This window comes from Ruditapes philippinarum, unplaced genomic scaffold (assembly GCF_026571515.1).
Source record: "Ruditapes philippinarum isolate M1 unplaced genomic scaffold, ASM2657151v2 ctg386_1_1_1_1, whole genome shotgun sequence".
Lineage (NCBI taxonomy): Eukaryota > Metazoa > Mollusca > Bivalvia > Venerida > Veneridae > Ruditapes > Ruditapes philippinarum.
In genome coordinates this window covers 58,127-76,565 of record NW_026862271.1, presented here as the reverse complement: position 1 = coordinate 76,565, position 18,439 = coordinate 58,127, and the positions used below count along the sequence as shown (strand labels likewise).

The 18,439-nt window shown below is 32.3% G+C and overlaps 3 protein-coding genes across 3 annotated transcripts; 2 read left to right on the top strand and 1 right to left on the bottom strand.

The window, feature by feature from the left end:
* Positions 1 to 475: 475 nt before the first annotated feature.
* On the bottom strand, positions 476 to 6,267 carry LOC132718504 (corepressor interacting with RBPJ 1-like). The gene is made up of 7 exons (XM_060702203.1): positions 6,198 to 6,267; positions 4,525 to 4,608; positions 4,105 to 4,227; positions 3,471 to 3,529; positions 2,491 to 2,547; positions 1,606 to 1,707; positions 476 to 737 (listed from the first exon to the last, which is right to left on the bottom strand). Exons 1-7 carry the CDS (start codon positions 6,205 to 6,207, stop codon positions 687 to 689), a joined length of 486 nt encoding a protein of 161 aa, XP_060558186.1. The 5' UTR covers positions 6,208 to 6,267; the 3' UTR covers positions 476 to 686.
* Positions 6,268 to 7,025: 758 nt separating this feature from the next.
* On the top strand, positions 7,026 to 9,841 carry LOC132718496 (uncharacterized). The gene is made up of 7 exons (XM_060702193.1): positions 7,026 to 7,266; positions 7,646 to 7,831; positions 8,015 to 8,104; positions 8,576 to 8,629; positions 8,916 to 8,984; positions 9,280 to 9,393; positions 9,618 to 9,841. Exons 1-7 carry the CDS (start codon positions 7,089 to 7,091, stop codon positions 9,839 to 9,841), a joined length of 915 nt encoding a protein of 304 aa, XP_060558176.1. The 5' UTR covers positions 7,026 to 7,088.
* Positions 9,842 to 12,696: 2,855 nt separating this feature from the next.
* Positions 12,697 to 15,057, top strand: LOC132718495 (cysteine-rich motor neuron 1 protein-like). Its single transcript, XM_060702192.1, has 5 exons — positions 12,697 to 12,820; positions 13,209 to 13,358; positions 13,916 to 14,065; positions 14,363 to 14,407; positions 14,867 to 15,057. Exons 1-5 carry the CDS (start codon positions 12,697 to 12,699, stop codon positions 15,001 to 15,003), a joined length of 606 nt encoding a protein of 201 aa, XP_060558175.1. The 3' UTR covers positions 15,004 to 15,057.
* The last annotated feature ends 3,382 nt before the right edge of the window (positions 15,058 to 18,439 follow it).

Below are 18,439 nucleotides of genomic sequence, written 5' to 3'. Positions count from 1 at the left end.
TTCTGTACTAGTTCAAAGTTTGTATTTGAATTTTGTTTTCAGAGTCTACCCTTCAAGTACACTTCCAGATCCATGCTAATTATTCTAATTCCTAGTTATTTCAAGTTTAATATAAAGTTATTAAAGCTAACATAAGAGTGTTTTTTTTCATCCTTAGCGAGTCCAAATATGGAGAAATTGGGCATATCAGTTAGTACAACAGTTGAAATATGGTGATAAAACGAACAATTCAACATGCAAATTTCTTAATCTCTTAATACAAGTATATGTTTATGATAAGTTAGATTATTTTTTTAAAATGCTTATTTGTCTGGAGATATGCAGTCTTAATAATTATACTTTGTGAGATAACAATAATGCTAGTTATCTTAAATATAACATTGGTATGTAAATAAACATGGAAAAAACTGATTTATCACCATGTCTTCAGGAGCCTTTGGTAATTGTAACAAAAAATAAATAACAAAACACTGCGTATTTAGCTAAAATTTAATAAATTTCACATAAACTTCAAAATTATTTACCCAGCCCATAAATACTAAAAGGTATTTAATAACTTACTATTATATAAAAATTAACAATCATTCAAAAACAACATTTCCCATTGAGCTTTAGCAAACCAAGAACAAGAACTCTACTTCATACAATACAAAATGTCAAAAGAGTAGTCCCCCTTTTTCTATGGTTCACATAGTTGCATTCAGAAAACTGAGTCTTTCTTCTCGACTTTTGTCTCGCTGAAATACAAGTAAGTCAGTAAAATGATAATTTTTAATAAGCTATTGTTAGTATATGCACATTAATAAATAGTAATTATACATGATTTTCTTAAAAGAAATTGTTTTACTTATAGCAGAGGGTTAATTCCATTTTGAATTTATTGTTCAAGTATAAGTTCAAAAGATTTAATACAGCATCAATACAAATTTAATTAACTACTTCACCTATCCTGGAAATGCAACATGAAAGACTTTTTATCAAGAGAATAGATACTAATTCTGTTGTAAACATTAAAAGTAATAATTGAACATATTTCACATTATTGTACATTGATTTTAGTTAACAAACTCAAAATCTTCAAATGAATTTATATAAAAATATAACAGTATAAGAATACATTTCATGTAAAAAGGCTCATTTGAATATTATCTACATTTCTGTGCCATTTTGTTTATATGGAGTCTGAAAAAATGATGTCGGTATGTGATAAATAGAGGATATTGAATGAGCGAGCATAATATTATTTTATTCAACGAGTGCAATAAATTCAGTAATAAACTTATACGAATTTAATATTCTATTTATCACATACCCAAAATAAAGACAGTTTAAAGTGAAACAAATGTCATTTTTCATTGACGCACCTATAGTATAACGTAAACATTTAGCGCGTCATTACACTATATTTGTATAACGCTAATGAAGTCACGTCTAAATATATGCACAGCCGTGCAATACCATATTTATGGAGTCGCAAAATCGGCACAGGTGTGTGATAAAAGATTTTACAACCTGTTTTACAGGAAAAAGTATTATTTTCTAAATGAATATCATAGGAAAATTCTTACGAAACCATAAATGTAGAGTAAACATTAAATTATATACCATTTTATCAATTTTGGATTTCTTTAATTTTCTGTGTATTTTCTGCCCGGACACAGCACTTCTCTCATCACGATTTCCTTTCTTATGTTTATTTTTGATAAACTGAAAACAAGCAAAAAAACAAAAATATTAAAAAATATATGAACAGATATGTTCCACAAGAAAGTGTCTAACAAGTTGTCACAAGTTACTGTAAAATTCGAAATGTTTGTTTTTAAGCTAATATATATGCAGGGACAATAGCTTTCAATGTACATGTATTAATTCTGGGTTGTGTTAAGTCAATATTTTATAGACAGACAATTATTTTTATCAAATAATCAGAGGTAATGCCCCTTGGACAGATAAAACCCAGATCATATCTTAAATCAGTAATAGCTTAACTCCTATTAAATTATATAAGGAGTTACACATTTCTGCACTAAGGTGATGACCTGACCTTCTTTGCATTATTCCAGGCACACAACTAATCAGAACCACCCACCTTCTGTAAGCTAAGCAGCAGCTTCATCACAATGAAAAATTCAAGGGATTCAAACCTTCAATGGTGAGAAGCAAGTGTTTCAAATTTTGCTATCTTAAACACTTGTCAAAAAGGCTCATTAACCTAAAGATTTGGACTTGTCCAGCTTGCTTTTTGGAACTGTCCATTATCATATTTGGGGATATAAAGATAAATATTTAAAGTTGATCAGCCAACAGTGTAGAGCTTGGTCATACTGGTGAAAAAGGTTATTAACCCTTGGTTCAAGCAAGGTACTGGTTCTGCACATCTAAGTCAGAAAACTACTGTTTAGTCATGTTCATCTCTGTATTTCTATATGGTCAAAGACATTTAACCTGGCAAAGTGGCTGCGGCTATACAGGTGTTGAAATTTCATATACCTTTGAAAGTTGGACTGGGCCTTTGTCCTCTTTACTTTTCCTTCTCTTATTCTTCTTCTGCACAGCCAATATACAAGGAGCAAGTTTCACGTGCATGTCAGCATTTCATTTGCAAACAATAATAACGTCCATTTCATTGGTGAGAGTGGAAGCATTCCATTACAACCAGAGGTTGAAATCCATAAAATGGAAAAAAAGGCAGTAAGAATAAAACACCCAATTTCATCTTTAAGTAATTTATACTCTACAATTGAAAGTGAGCTTCACTGGCAATCAAAACTATTAAGCTATGCATTGACCTAGAACATTTTGTATCATTATTTATTTTCATTTAAATTTAAATAATAAAATTGATCAAATAAAGATTTATTTAGTGATCAAATCACTCAAGTCCTGTATATAACCATCATTTCATCTTTTGTGATTTCAAATTTCACTACAAAAAACATCACAAAGGAAGAAGGTATGTTTAAAATCAAAATAGGTGGAGAGAAATATATTTGGTTATTACATAAACATAACAAACAAATATTTCATTTATTTTATGCTTACTAAAAGGTTTTAATTCAGTTTAACTCACTTTTTTCTGTAACAATGTTATTTACTCTTCTTCAAAATGTCATCAAAATCATGACATCAAAATGTTCATGGTAATAATTATGTAAAATTTCTCTTTTTTCATCATAATTTAGCACTAAGATTGCAAATAAATATGTGAGTTCAGTAATCATGGACACTATTATTACAATGGAATGTTTTTCTGCCTAACGTTTTATTTATTTGTGAGATATGCTTTTCATCAACATGCAAATGTACAATGCAGTTCATTTTAAAATTAATAATAATAATAATAATAATAATAATAAAATTATTATAATATATAAATAACACATGGCTGTCAGAGTGATAGTAAATACTGTCATCCTTTGAATTAACTGGTGAATGAACCTAAAACACAGCTGATGTGTGTTAGTAAATACCTTTTTGTGTTTGTCTTTATGTTTGTGTTTTCTGTTGTGTTTTCTCTGGACATCCTCATCTGAATACAAAAGGAAACACATATTGAAATATTAATTTTTTTCTTTAAAAAATACCAGCTAATATTAAGATCTCTAAAGGCAAGTGTCACTTGAACTTTTTGTTAATGAACATTGAACTTTTTGTTAACCATCAAAGGTATTTCTAAGATCTTTGGCTTCTTTTCATGGCATACTCTCAAAATTCTTCAAGTTTACTCTCACTATAAAAACTAACATATAAACTTGAATATCAAAGAGACAGTCTTTTACAGTATTCATCTAAAATATCCAAAATTTATGTGATAATTATGTCCATCATAAATAATAAATAAATAAATAATTCTGCATCAATTTTAATAAAACAAATCAAAGTCTGTCTTCAATTATTTATAATTTTATCAAGTCTGAAACTGAACAAACTTCTGGGTATTGTTTCAAAAGTATTCTGAATAAAGTTAAAAACAAAAATCCAACATAAACAACCATGGATTTACCCTACATGTTAAATGTCTATCAATTCTGTCAATGTTAAGGGAGAATGTATCTACTACAAAACGTAGTAAACAAATAGACATACCTATTTGATATGACATACCTGAAGATGAATCTGAGTCACTTGATGATGACGATGATGATGATGATGAGCTATCAGAGGAGGAAGAGCTTGATGATGATTGATCCCAGTCTTTGTAGTGGTGCTTCCTTTTCTTTTTGATTTCTGCAAAGTGATAAATAATTAGACCGTGATATATATATATCATATATTAAAATGTCTCTCATCTTGGCCTTGTCAGGCATTAAATGAACAAGTACTAAAAGTAAAGAAAAGGAACTAGGCTTTATCTATATTTATATGCAATTTATTGAAATATAAAAAGAATAAAAGAATTAAAAAAACCTGTGAGGATTCAAATCCATAGCAGTGAGGGGCAAATGATTTCAAGTCAACAACCTTAACCACTGGGCTATGGATGCCTCATTATAATTGTATAATTTAAAAAAAAAATGCAAATACCATTATCCTCATCTTCAACATCTACAGAATATTTTCTCTTTTCTCTATTTTCAACATGATGTCTTTTTGTACTCTTCTTCCCATCTGTAAATGAACAGGATTATATTAATAATACTTCAAGTGGCATTTAGTTCATGAAAATAAAATCTACAACTGAAGTAGTATGTCTTATTTAGGTAAAAAAATCCTGAACAATGTTTATCTTTGACAACATTTATCATAATGCATCAGTCATATGTAATCATGACTGTCCCACCCAAGGGCTAACATCTATGTTATATTTTTCTGCTATCCTGCCCACTTACATATTCACTTCCATCTTGCATACATTCAGTTGTTTTTGTTGTTGGTGTTGTATAGTTGATTTTTAGTTCATAGGACCCCATTGGAAATAAGCTTTCTAGCTTAATGGGTTATTCTTGTAATCATAGATCACTTTAAACAAAATCATTGTATTAATATTTTCTGGCTTTTTGTCATGATAATCTTATCTGTATTTTTTTATAACTTAAGACTACATGTCTTATATCACAGTCTATAATTTCTTTTATTTAAATAATTTTTTGAAATGACATTTTTATGTATATAAAATAAATGTTTGTTTATGTTAACAGTTTATGTCTAACTGTAATCTATGATGTTGCAAAAAAAATAAAATATTTACTTATTTTTATTTATCAATATCTTAAATTATTCTGGATATTAGATGCATTATATTTTTGTGCTATCAGCTGCACACCCTGCTATTTTGTCACAGATATATATACAATATATTTAGCTCCATGATTTTGTCAAGTTGATTGATGTCAAAGTTTTGTTGTTGTTTTTTGTCCATAGTAAATGGTGTCAATAGGAGGATTTACAGACAGTTCACCCCTCAGACACCTCTTACTGATTTTTTTTTTTTGGGGGGGGGGGGGGGGTGAACTGTCTTCAAAATTTGAGAAGTGAATTGTCTGGGGGTGAATTGTCTGTGAGGGGGAGATGAAGTGTCTGGGTGTGAAATATCTGGGGTGGTAACTTGTCTGGGAGGGGGATGAAGTGCCTGGGAGATGAAGTGTTTAGGGAGTGAAGGGACTTGGCGTGAAGTATCTGGTGGTGGTTAAGAGTCTGGTGGGGGTGAAGTATCTGGGGGAATGAAGTGTCTTGGGCGTAAATTGTCTGGGAGGGATAGGTGAAGTGTCCCGGGCTGAAGTGTCTGGGGAATGAATTTTCTGGGGCGTGAATTGTCTGGGAGGGATCTGAAGTGTCCGGGGGGTGGGGGTGAAGTGTCTTGTGCCCAATTAGAGAAATATCAGCTAGGTAGCTGTTGTTAGGAAAAAATATCAACGTATTTATTCAGAGAACTGTTATCTAAATATGATTTAATATTAAGTTTATCGATTATCGCCTGTCAACTGGACACCATGGCAAAACCGCTTATCTAGTCAGTAGTTACATGTATATACTTCTCCCGTTTTACATGTAGTCTTATCGTGTAATGATGCACTTTGCTCAAACATCCCACTTCCGGGTTTGGAAAATGGATTATTCAGGCTTGTTGCGACATTGATAAAAAGCATCACGGTTATAATGATATATTTAACTATGGGAACGCCTTAAATAAAGCTAAAATCGAGTAGATATTTTCAAATAAACCGATTTAATGTTGAAAAATAACAAAAAATACTAACCACTTGACATTTTGTTTGTGATTCATAAGAACCGTCTATGCGTGCAAATCACTAAAGCCTGAGGTATGATACCACTATTTTTTGCGGCTGCATTGTTTATTAATTGCCTTACCATTATGTATCTTTTTAATATTTAACTGTGAAAGGGCGGGTAGTAATTCAACAACAACTGAAAGAACCAATAATATGTATTATAAGTCTTTTGGTGTTTAATTCTTGGGTACAATAACTTATAAGCCGCTTTGAAATATTTTGTCATTTCAAGAGACTTATGATTATAATACATATTTTATGATCTGTGGTTTCTTTTATTTGCTGTGATAAGTACTGCCCGCCCTTTGACAGTAAAATATGGATGGACTGGCGGAAATAAACTATAGGTTGTGTCAGTGAAGATATGTAGAAGAACTGTCTGATAACTCTAAATTATCGTGGATATTATCAGGGAGCGTCCATTCAAACAACAACGTACGCACCTGTCCATTTTTACGCATGATAATAGATTATTTCATTTTAACCTAACATTTAATTAATATTGCAATATTATATTTAACATTTAACATAATGGAAATCTTTTATTTTTCACTCTCTTGTGTACTTTTGCCATCGCTACTTTGTGACCTTATTGGTTTGTATATTTTTTTTCATAACGGCATTTAAGATTTTTTGGAAGACACATTGCGAGAGAAATTGTTAAATTTGAGAATCTTTTGATTCCCTTAATTTTCCTATAAAACGTATATATATACGATTACAGCATGGGCCACCCATTCTTAATGACTTACGCATTGATATTGATATTCATATCCTTACATCGTAGAAACTATTGCAACACATGATGGACAAACCAGCAGACGCCATTTGAAACAATATTCACGACCTCGAAGAAGCATGCAACATCCGGCTTTCTCCATGATAATGGGCTCACCTATGTCATTTCCGGGTTTCTCGATGCACGATAGCTCCAGGTCTGAGACAATGGCTGAATGTATTACAGACGATATTGTATGTCCAGCATGGTGTTTGATGGAGGACGATTGGGGATGTAAATATTGTCCTTGTGGTCCAGGTAATTCATTTATTGAAGTTTAATTATATCTACATGTATACATGTACCTTTTGTATTAATTTGTCAATTCCTTAAAATTAAAAGGTACAAACAATTTGTCAATTCCTTGAGAAGTAAAAGCAATGTCATTTCCTTAAGAAGTAAAAGAAAAAAACTTTCTTTAATTCCAAATGATTTGAAACCTTTTTAATGATTATAAAAACAGTTAACAACAAAAAGTTAATTATTCTTATTAAATGGAATTAAAGATACAATTTGTATACATGAATTAAAATATTTCGCATTCTTTAATTTTAAAGAAGTGCAATCTCAACTCTTTGTGATTATAAATCGGTTGTAAATATTCGTTAATTGCTTGCTGCATTTCATCATGCTACAGCAAATGGCATGTCACCACCAACTATATCAGAACACAGACAGACAAAGCCGCGACACGATGAAGATTGTATAGGGACTTTACTATGTATGCTCAGTTGTAAAGAAGGATATAAATTAGGACCACGTGATAGTGAACATGGTTGCCAGTCTTGTACGTGTGTCAAGAAAAATGAGACAAAAACAGACAGTAAGTTGTTTCGTTTCACTTAGAGAAAAGCTGAACTTTCTTCGCAGTCCTAACATGTTCTTCAGTTGCACATCAGTTGCTTTTATATGCATGTATTTTAAGTTAAGGGGTCAGAGTAACATTGCTTTAAACATTCCCTAACAAGAATGATAAAGAGTAATATATGTGATACTTCTTTTCAAGACAGCATGAGCAGTTATAATACTGGAAGCAACAACACAGGAAGTCACACCAGTAATCAACCGTGTGCATGGCCATTGTGTATGAATGGCAGTAAGTTGTCATATTATGTTTCAATTTAACTCGTTACGATTTATGATTTTGGCGGCGTTTGGATATTTGGTTATAGTTTTGTTTCCGTTCTTTTGTAGAAGAGAAAGGAGATAATGCAAGAAGCATGAATCGTTCTTTAACCTAACATACAAAGGATTTATTTCTCGATTCAAGGGACAATACATCATTTTAAGTCGTTTCCTGGGAGTCGAACTTAATCATTGCAACAAAAAAGACTGATTTATAAAGAAATGTGAAGTCCTTTCTCATAAGTTCAGAACCGATCGCTTATTTTGAAAGAACTTGGGCCAAATCCGTTTGCTAATTTTTAATTAAAAAACCTGTTGTTTTAGTGTATATTAACATGTATATATGAGCAATTAAATATGATTTAATATTAGTGCAGACAAAATTAATATAATGGAATATAAGATATGCATATATAAACAAGCATTTATTCAATGTTTATAGACGGACCGAATAACGGACCTGGCAGCGGAGCTTCGATGACGTCACTTCCAATTGGTAAGTTTGATAAGTCAAGAAATACAAATAATTGCAATATAAGAATTTCGAACATGAGTTCATATATATATTTTTAATTCATGCAACTAAGAAGTAAAAATTCAATTCAATTAAGTATTTGAAGCAATGTGTACCACAAAAATCAGAAGTATAAACGGACTACTATAATGTTTTTATGAGTGAATTTGCATCTACATACACGGATTTATATTGTAATCTAAATCCGTGGTTTATATATAAATATTTATATACTGATACGTTAGCTATAATTCATATTTAATAACAGGGGGCGTTAAAGCAGGTGGCTCATTACCAGGGGTTGATTGTATAGGAGCAGCCTGCTCCGCAAAGAATGGTAATTCTCTAGTCTTATAATTGTATGTTTCCAATTTGCTTGTCATTTCGGCTATACATTATAAAGGTAATACATTGTTGTTTGTTGTAACCTGTCTTTAAAACATTTTTCTGCATGATAATTTTACATGAATTTCGATTTCAAATAATTTTTTCCGAGTCAATAAACTGAACTGTTTTCATTCCGCAAAGATATAAACTGTAAAAATGTAAATGATTATGTTACAGGTTAGAGATAGTTTAATCATGAAAAACCTCTAATGGTACCTAATGAAAGACATTTTATTAATTATCAGGAATGCAAATGATGAACCATGGATCCCTTCCTATAACACCATCAATACCTCAACCCCTACCTATATCGACACCATCTCCATGGCGACCAACTACAAAGAGATCACTTGCAACAGGTTAATTTATGTTGTATTATTAGATCTTTAAATAAAATGTTTCGGATATGTTTGAAACGACTTTGCGCAGCTCTCTAAAAGGCAAGATATATAGATCTTCGTTTTTTTCACTTCTAAACAATGGTCGTTTCATCAAACCGATATTTATTATAACATTAAAATTGTGATTGGAAAATACGCTCATGTATAATAAATTTCCAAAGTTTTGTCTTTTTATTTTACAGTTCCACCGAAGAAAACACTGCTTCTGATGTCGCCTACCAAGCCGACTCGACATTTGTACTTGGTACCTTTACCCACGGAGGTACCAAAGAGAACCTGCTCGTCACTAGAATACTGCATGAACAATTGCCATCATGGGTTTCAGGTACAAAACTCAAGGAATGAATGCCCAGATTGCACCTGCATTTTACGTAAGAACATAGAGAAATACTTTGTATCATTATGAAAGTAAAAACTGCATTAATTCTTTTTAAGCAGTGCACTAAATAGATGAAATTTAAATCAAAACTGTAGCGAAGATTTTTACCATGAAGCAAAAATTGTGCATTTTTCATCAACTGACAAGACACCTAGCTCAAATAATGCCCTGTTTTCCTATACATGTAATGATTTTTGATTTGGTTAAGATGAAAAACTAGTCGCAGAAAGTTTCTATGCGTTAAATTGCGATTTATTGCAAATTCACTTAAAATTTCAATTAAATAATTGCTTTGAATTTCATGAGGCAACACATCAGTAATATATCCAAAAATGTGTTAAATATAGTATGATCCAGGTTAAATGCGGTAAAAAAATCAAAAGATGTAATATATATATATAAACACACGGGAAAGACATACCAAACTCGTGTTTCAGACAATTTTATCATAAGTCAATTCAAACACCACTATCATTTTAGCAAGGTCTCCTCCAGTACCAACAACTTCTACACCAAAACCTGATTTTATCGCCATAATGCGCGTTTGTCCTGACGCCGTACATTGTATGAAGACATGTAAACAAGGATATACATTATCCTCGTCTCACACAGAAACCTGCCCGATATGCACGTGCAATAGAGGTATATTCCTCCGCTTACTGTTATAACTTTGAACTGTTCATAACTTGATATATATATATATGACAAAAAATATTTCAAACTTTTTAGGCTATATCAAAACTTAGTAGGCGATAAAACTGTACATAAAGGTTTTCATGCTTCAGTTGGTATTTAAGGATTCAAATGAATAATTTCAATTATATATATAATATTTATTTCAAAAATAAGAAACATTCTCATTTTCTACTATAACATTCTAATGCTACCGACAATATATTATTAGTAAGCCTGAAGTGGTGGTTACGTGTTCGATTTTTTTTTTAAGAGCCGAAGGTGTTATTGCTCTGCGAACGGCCCATGTCTTGTCCAAATGGTTGCACCGTCGGCTATAAAGGGGACAACATTGGCTGTCCAACATGCAACTGTGTTTCACCATCAGGTAAACCCTTAACTTACGTCCACGATGTTCCTCTGTGAAGTTATGCCAAATGGTTGGAATATTTAATTTGAACATTTTTCTGCATCGTGATTTGAAATTAAGTCCTTATCATTTTAACGAAAACATAGTATCTTTGAAATGCTGCATGTTGTTAATACAAATATATGGACTAGAAAACCCATCAATTTTAACTTTTTATTACACATGTACAGTATACAATATTACGTCAGTATAATACATGGTTTGACTGCATATATTTCTTATTAAGCGAATCTCTTCATATTCTACTAAGTCACCAATGGTGTTTCAAATTCTATAGCAAGTTTATTTTTATACTAACCAATTAATGTGTCAAAAGCGTTATTAAAGTATTTGTTATAAAACATTTTTAGAATAATGTATGGTGATATCTACCTAGCTATGCATGATATGATTTTATAACAATGTGTGTTAAAAACTATTAATGTAATCTATATTTATTACAGAAACAAAGCTGCAAGTAGACGTTCTGACTACTAAAATTGACTATGCATTAACATGTAACCGGTTGTTTTCATGTGTTGATAAGTGTAACCTTGGTTACAAGACCGGTGATAATGGTTGTCCAACTTGTGTCTGTCTGGAACCTGTGACAGGTAAATGTAGCTTGGTGTTTGTATTGAGGTTATAGTTAACTCAGCTTCCTCGTTCTATTAAGGTTATATTATGAGGTTATTATACATTATTGAGTGCAATATTACATTTTATTGGACGAGTACAAATCTGTCAAACCTATATTGGCCGATGTGCAAGCCTTGTAATCGAATAAGTATTTTAGTATTTTTCTGTATAATATATACAGTAATGACCTCTTTCACACCACCATTTTTTACCTTTTTGTCTGAACGTTGTTGCTTAAGTACAAAGATTTGATATGATTTTTTGGGCTCTGAAAAAGAAAGAGGCTAGTAAAGTACGATATTTACTAAATATATATAGATATCGTGTGTTCTTAGGATGAAAACGATATGATATTATTTGATATGGATTGAAGTTTTGGACTCTAGAAATAGTTCTAAACGAGGCTAGATTAGATACAATAATGGAACATTGCCTGGTTCAAACAATACATGTATATAAAAGTTTATTTGGTTATATGGTGTGAAATAAGTATACTTATCCATAATTTAGCTTTTCTAGATCTTTGTGAATACATCTGTGGAAATTTGTGAACAAAATACTGTGGAAATAGCTTCTATAATTGCCTTACAATTTCACATTTTTATCCAATATTTGGCAGGTCATCATCAGATTGCGGCACCAGTGATTATTCAACCTTCAAAACTAAACTGTATTGGACCACAATGTTCAGCAGTACACGCTGTCCGTGAGTAACTTAAATTATTTTGTCCAGCGAATTGCTGGAGGTATTCATTTCAGTTTTTAACGATGTATGTGGAAAAAAAGAACTGTTTCATAAGTATTTCTTGCTCAATTTATTTCACGTAAGACTTCAAAGGCTTTGTCGCTGTCAGCAAGTAATGCGCATGTATAAGTCAATATATTACAGTAATTGGTTCATATTAATAGACTATTGCAACAAGACAAACCTTAAGTAAAAATTATTTGTTAATTTTAAAGTAATATTTGTCTGTTAAAACTCCTCTTTATTGCAAAAAGTATCAATTACTAGTATTCACTTTCAATGCATTTTGACATAACTAATACATGTGATAAATCTACATTATTTTATGAATGTAACTGCTTACACCATTGTATTTCCGTTAATTGTTAATGCTAAATAAACATATTTTGAAATAGCTATGATAATAGTTCTTTAAACATGCTTTTAGCACCACGATTGAGATTACTTTGTGAACAACCCTTATCATGTCCCTATGGGTGTACAGTTGGATATAAGTGTGATAACGAGGGCTGTCCAATATGCAGTTGTATAGCGCCATCTGGTAAATGTGACTTTTTTTATATCAATCTTAAAATCAATAAAATAAAGGAGAGTTTATATTAAGTAACATTATTCATGAAGGAATTATGATGTTATATTTTAATTGCGTTTAAAGTTGATTCAAACTAATATACTTATTAAACTTAAAGTTCATTCAAAAGTTCAATATTTCATATGATGTAATTTTAATAAATTCTAACTTAAACCATTTTATAATAAGTGACTAAATATAGATATATACAGATAACTTCAAATACAGAAAGAAAAAAACCGATCCATTAGTAAGTATTATCTTGCTACAATGTCGTTGAGTTTACATTTTTCAAGAACTTAGTTAACGCCAACAATAACAGTTTGAGAATACTAAAATATAGCATTTTTATTAACAGAGACAAGTTATAAAGTTGAAGTGCAAAGAATTGTTGTAGAAAAGGTTTTGAGTTGTGGAGAGCAATTTTCATGCCAACAACGATGTCAGTTTGGGTTCAAAACCGGTACAGATGGTTGTCCAAGCTGCACGTGTCTGCAACCGATATCTGGTACTTAGTTCGTTCAAAACTGTCATTAACATCATCTGTATATCTTAATTTAAATAATGTTTTTTCTGTCATAGTAGTCTATAATTAACAAAACGTAATGTCGGGCACTTTTATGTTTCATTATATTTCGTATGGTGTTCTGTTTTCCCCGCCTGCCTCAAAGGGAAAATAATGTATCCATCATTACACCAAATGCACGTGCATACGGTGGATAAAAAACAACACGTTCTCAACCCTGAATAAACAAAACTGTTGTCTCCTTCGCATATTCGAACTGCTTAAAGAATTCTTACAGATTATATACAAAGTATTTTATTTATAAAGTAATGTATATACATGTTCATTTTCATGCAAAACATATTTTACCCAAATCTTTGTTTTGAATGCCATTGCTCATAACTATATAGACATTGCTTTGAATTAAGTATTGCCAGTCTTCATATCTGTGTAGACATTGCTTTGAAATAAATGTTGGCAATTTTTATAACTATGAAAACAATGCTTTGAAATAAATGTTGGCAATCTTTATAACTATGTACATATTGTTGTCTTTGTAGGACCTACAGAAACACCGGACACACAAAACAAACTCACGGCCATGGAGGCATGTCCGGATACTGTCAAATGTATAATGGATTGTAAAGGAACATACAAACTGGCACAAAAACCTGGAGAAGGTTGTCCGGACTGCCATTGTGTCAGTAATGGTCAGTCATAATATAAATAGCTTTACTATGGTTGAAATTCGGATATTTTGCTTTAAAGTTTTGTAACTATCGGTAACTTTTAAATGTGATAAAAATATTAAACAAGTCGACGTATCAATTTCCAAAAAAAGTATCTTTTGGTAACTTTTATACAGATGATTGGCGACAAATGGCTATACAAATCGTTAAAGACATATTTTCAGAAGCCATGTATTTGTACATAGACATATTTTTCAGTATGTAACATGCATAAATCGTTACTATGCATCTCAGTATGTATATCATGTATTTTTACAGGTCCCGGCTGCTTTGGACCATCTTGTTCTGCGCCTGGTTCCAGATGTTAGTATCGTCTGTTTATGTAACTTATTTAAAGTGATTTCATTCTTACAAACTGGTATCTTTTATTTCAACGTCACGGATAAATCTTGATAATAATGTAATATAGTTAAAAACAAATTGTGTGTAGATTAAGAAACAACTTATTACTACTAGGATTAAAAGTTGAGCAAAGTTAACGTTGTTTTTCGTTAAACTAACCAGAAACAATCATGTGTTAAGGCGGTCTGGTCGAGTGTATAACGCGCCGGAATAGTCATTAAGAGATTCAAACCACGTTAGCTTGTTCAAGGAAGCAAGTCACTTTATACTTTTTGCTTAGTATAGCTTGGCTCCAGGAACGGATCTAAGCGTGTATTTATAAATACAAAGCTTCGTAAGAAGCAGTAAACTAGTATTGATCATTTAGATGACAATAAAAAAGCATTAAAATAATAAACAATTTTGTATTTTTATTTTCAGACCCGGTGTTAGAAACTAGTACCCCTGCTCCTGGAGAATGTGTGGCTATATTACATTGTGTTATGACATGTCAATCAGGATATGATATCGGGGAATATAGCAGAGATGGGTGTCCAACATGTACATGTGTTCAATAAAAAACAAACCTATATACCATATTAATTCGTAATGTTTATCGTGCATAGTTCATTACCATAAAAACTCAACATAAAGTTAAAAATTTATTTCTTGGGTACTTTTTGTACATATTTCCGGTCATTACACAACAAGCTCATGGCTATTCTTTGTCTACATTCACGCCCATTGCAAAGTATGTTGGCTTTAGTGTGACAAGAAACGCATGAATGATTAAAAGATTATTTAAACGCAAAACAATAATGGCATCAAAATTATATGAATGTTTAATGGCGACGAATGAGGTTTCTCGGGTTGTTGGCAGGTCTAGCCGTTCCATTCGAAACCATTGGTAACGTTCTCAAGCAACAGGGCATACGATATAGATTTACTACGTAGTGGACGACATTACGCCTGGTCAAGACAGCTATATCGTGAACGAACACACACACACCTACATTATTGTTTTCAAACTGTCAAACTGCTACTCCTACTAACATCCCTGGTTTACATAATAACCGAATATCGGCCCAAACTGTACACACTCGTCTGCGTGAGGGTGGTCTACGTGGACGTCGTTCTTACATTTGCTGCGAATTGACGCGACGGCACCGCGTACATAGTCTTAATTGTTAGACACCATCGTTCGAGGTGGCAACAATGGAATAGATTTTTTTCTCCGACAATTCGAGAGTTTCCATTTATCAAAGTATCGGTAGGGTTCGTGTATATCGTCGAAGAAATGAACGTAATGCCGCCTGTTGTGATCTTGAATGAGATTGTTTTTGTGGGTCGAAGGTTCTGTCTTGGTCTTGCCGGGCAAGGAACACGCCCGTTTTTAATTTGAATACCTAACGCTACCGAAATGGGATTCATGTACGCAATCCCTCTGTTTAGAAATAATGTCACTGTTTCAACAAGATAATGCCATAAGCCATACCGCTACATATGAAGATACAGTAAATTTTCTCAAGACGAAAATATTGCTTTCGTTAATGATTGGCAGCCAATAGTCGAGATCTGAATCCGCTCGAACACGTGCCGGATAATTTGGACCAGCGAGTCCTACCACCGAACATCAAAGAACTAGCACAAGCCTTAATCCAAAGTGGAATAACGTTCTACAGGCCGAAATCTGAATACGACATTGTATCAAATAAGGAATTTTCTGGGACACTGTAGCAGACTGTTACATATTGAATTATACAGATACCACTCTATAATTGTAAATGTGACAGCATAGAATTGTGTATCGGCTAACTAAAGAAACAAGACTAAAATCTACCATAATAAAGATTTATTTGATACATAATGAAAGTATTTAACATAATTCTGAGAATGTGTCAACACAACAAAAAAAGAGCTGTCAGAAGGACAGCGCGCTCGACTTTTTTAGTGCTTGCCTATAAAACAAAACTTTGACAGTTAAGGGCACACAAGACTTTAACTAGGAATTTCTAAGTACAAATCAAGAAACATTTTCACAGAGTTATCTTCTCTTGCTTACAGATAGGTCTCATGATGGCACATAAGAACTCCAACTTCCAAACTAATATCTCAAATGGTTAAGTCAACAAGTGGACAAGAATGAAAATTTTAACTGAGTTTCTAAGTCAAAAAGGGCCATAATTCAAATAAAATCCTTAACAGAATTACCTTCTCCTGCCCATGTTTTGGGACCATGATGGTAAACAAGTATTCCAACTTTCAATTTAATATCTCAACCAGTTCAGTCAAAAAGTTGACTGGTACAAAAAAGTTAACCAAGATTCTAAGTCGATAAAAGGCCTTAATTTTTAAAACAAATCCCTGACAGAGTTACCTTCTCTTGCGTACAGATGGGGGTAATGATGTGAAATAGCATTAAAAGTTTCAAAGCAATATCTCAAAGGGTTAAGGCAATAAGTGGATTTTACCCATATTCAATGTATTTTCTAAGTCAAAAAGGGGCATAATTCTGTCAAAAACCTTGACAGAGTTATGTCCTCTTGTCTGTTGATGAAGGTCGTGATGGTAAACAAGTATGGTCAGTTTCAAAGCAATACCTCCAATGGTTTTGAAATAAAGTGAGGTGGTACAAAAAACTTAACCAAGCTCAATACACTTTCTAAGTCAAAAAAGGGCCATAATTCTGTCAAAAACCTTGACAGAGTTATGTACTCCTGTCTGTAGATGGAGGTTATGATGGTGAACAAGTATGGTAAGTTTCAAAGCCATACTTGTAATACTTCTGAAATAAAGTGGGGTGGTACGAAAAACTTAACCAAGGTGTGACGCCAACGCCGACGCTAACGCCGACGCCGACGCCGGGGCGAGTAGGATAGCTCCCCTTTTCATAGAAAAGTCGAGCTAAAAAGAGTCACAATCAGATATTTATCGCTCACCTGAATAAATAGAAGTTGATTATCTAGAGTCAAAAGTAGAATTTATTGATCACACCAATAAATAAAATGTTCTTCTGGACCCAAAGATCCTAACCTATAAAAGTTTTTTATAAAAACCAACTAGACGGCACTGCATATCAAACATTTCAGCTCTGGGACATCTATTTTTTCTAAGCTTTTACCATAAATATCTCAGAAAGCTATACATGTACCTATATAAATCTATATAACGGAAGGTACACCGAAGCTCAGGTTAGGTCTATATTTGTTTTTGAAGGATTTAAAACCTAAAAACATAACATTTGAATTTGTTATATTATTAAATGAGCTGGGGCACTTTAAACAGAAATATATGCAAAGATAGTTTAGAAATATAATTTGAAATAAATTGAACGTATTTTCATGCTTTTTTAGCCCGATTTGAGTGAAAAGCGTTTAAACGCTTTTCATTTTGGGTCATCTTTTTATAGTTTGAATAATTATTCTGGAAAAACGAAGTGCGCGAATGATCTGAAAGTTTGCACAAAGATTAGTGGTCTAAAACTACATCAAATGGTACATTTATCTGGAAAAAATATTTTCAGTCCCATCATGTCAAAATACCTCAGTGGAGTCCCTTTAAGTCACAGTAAAATGGTTAAGTCCACTTTCCAGCTTTACTGATGGAGGACGACCTGGGCACCCTATCATGCATTATTTCAGGCACAAACGGGCACCCAAGTACCCAGTATAACCATCAACTTTCTCTTAAGTATGCTTACATACCTTCCCCAGATGAGAGAATCCAATGTCCCTAATTCATATTTTAACGGGGTTGTAGCATATCAAAAGTACATGTAGTTATTTGAAGGTTGATTTTTCTCTCTATTTTTGTATGTTTACAGCAGATTCACATAATAAGTACATCAATTATACAAAGAGTATTCTGAATTTTTGCAATACAAACATTGCTTTATAGTAACTTTAACTATGTATGCACAACTTTATTAAAATAAAGAAATTTGTTCCTCCCTAACATGTTCAACAGGTTTCTACAATCTTAAATAAATAAAATTACCAACCCAAGAGCTATTAA

What these genes read in the sequence shown, in the direction of transcription:
- LOC132718495 (XM_060702192.1), top strand. Translation starts at nt 12,697, where the DNA reads ATGCTTTTAGCACCACGATTGAGATTACTTTGTGAACAACCCTTATCA. An exon ending in CAGTTGTATAGCGCCATCTG is followed by an intron (nt 12,821 to 13,208) that starts GTAAATGTGACT and finishes TTTTATTAACAG; the next exon opens with AGACAAGTTATAAAGTTGAA. An exon ending in TTCTGCGCCTGGTTCCAGAT is followed by an intron (nt 14,408 to 14,866) that starts GTTAGTATCGTC and finishes TTTTATTTTCAG; the next exon opens with ACCCGGTGTTAGAAACTAGT.
- LOC132718504 (XM_060702203.1), bottom strand. An exon ending in TGTTGAAGATGAGGATAATG is followed by an intron (nt 4,228 to 4,524) that starts GTATTTGCATTT and finishes ATCACTTTGCAG; the next exon opens with AAATCAAAAAGAAAAGGAAG. An exon ending in TGACTCAGATTCATCTTCAG is followed by an intron (nt 3,530 to 4,104) that starts GTATGTCATATC and finishes TTTTGTATTCAG; the next exon opens with ATGAGGATGTCCAGAGAAAA.
- LOC132718496 (XM_060702193.1), top strand. Translation starts at nt 7,089, where the DNA reads ATGCAACATCCGGCTTTCTCCATGATAATGGGCTCACCTATGTCATTT. An exon ending in AGCCTGCTCCGCAAAGAATG is followed by an intron (nt 8,985 to 9,279) that starts GTAATTCTCTAG and finishes ATTAATTATCAG; the next exon opens with GAATGCAAATGATGAACCAT. An exon ending in AAAGAGATCACTTGCAACAG is followed by an intron (nt 9,394 to 9,617) that starts GTTAATTTATGT and finishes TTTATTTTACAG; the next exon opens with TTCCACCGAAGAAAACACTG.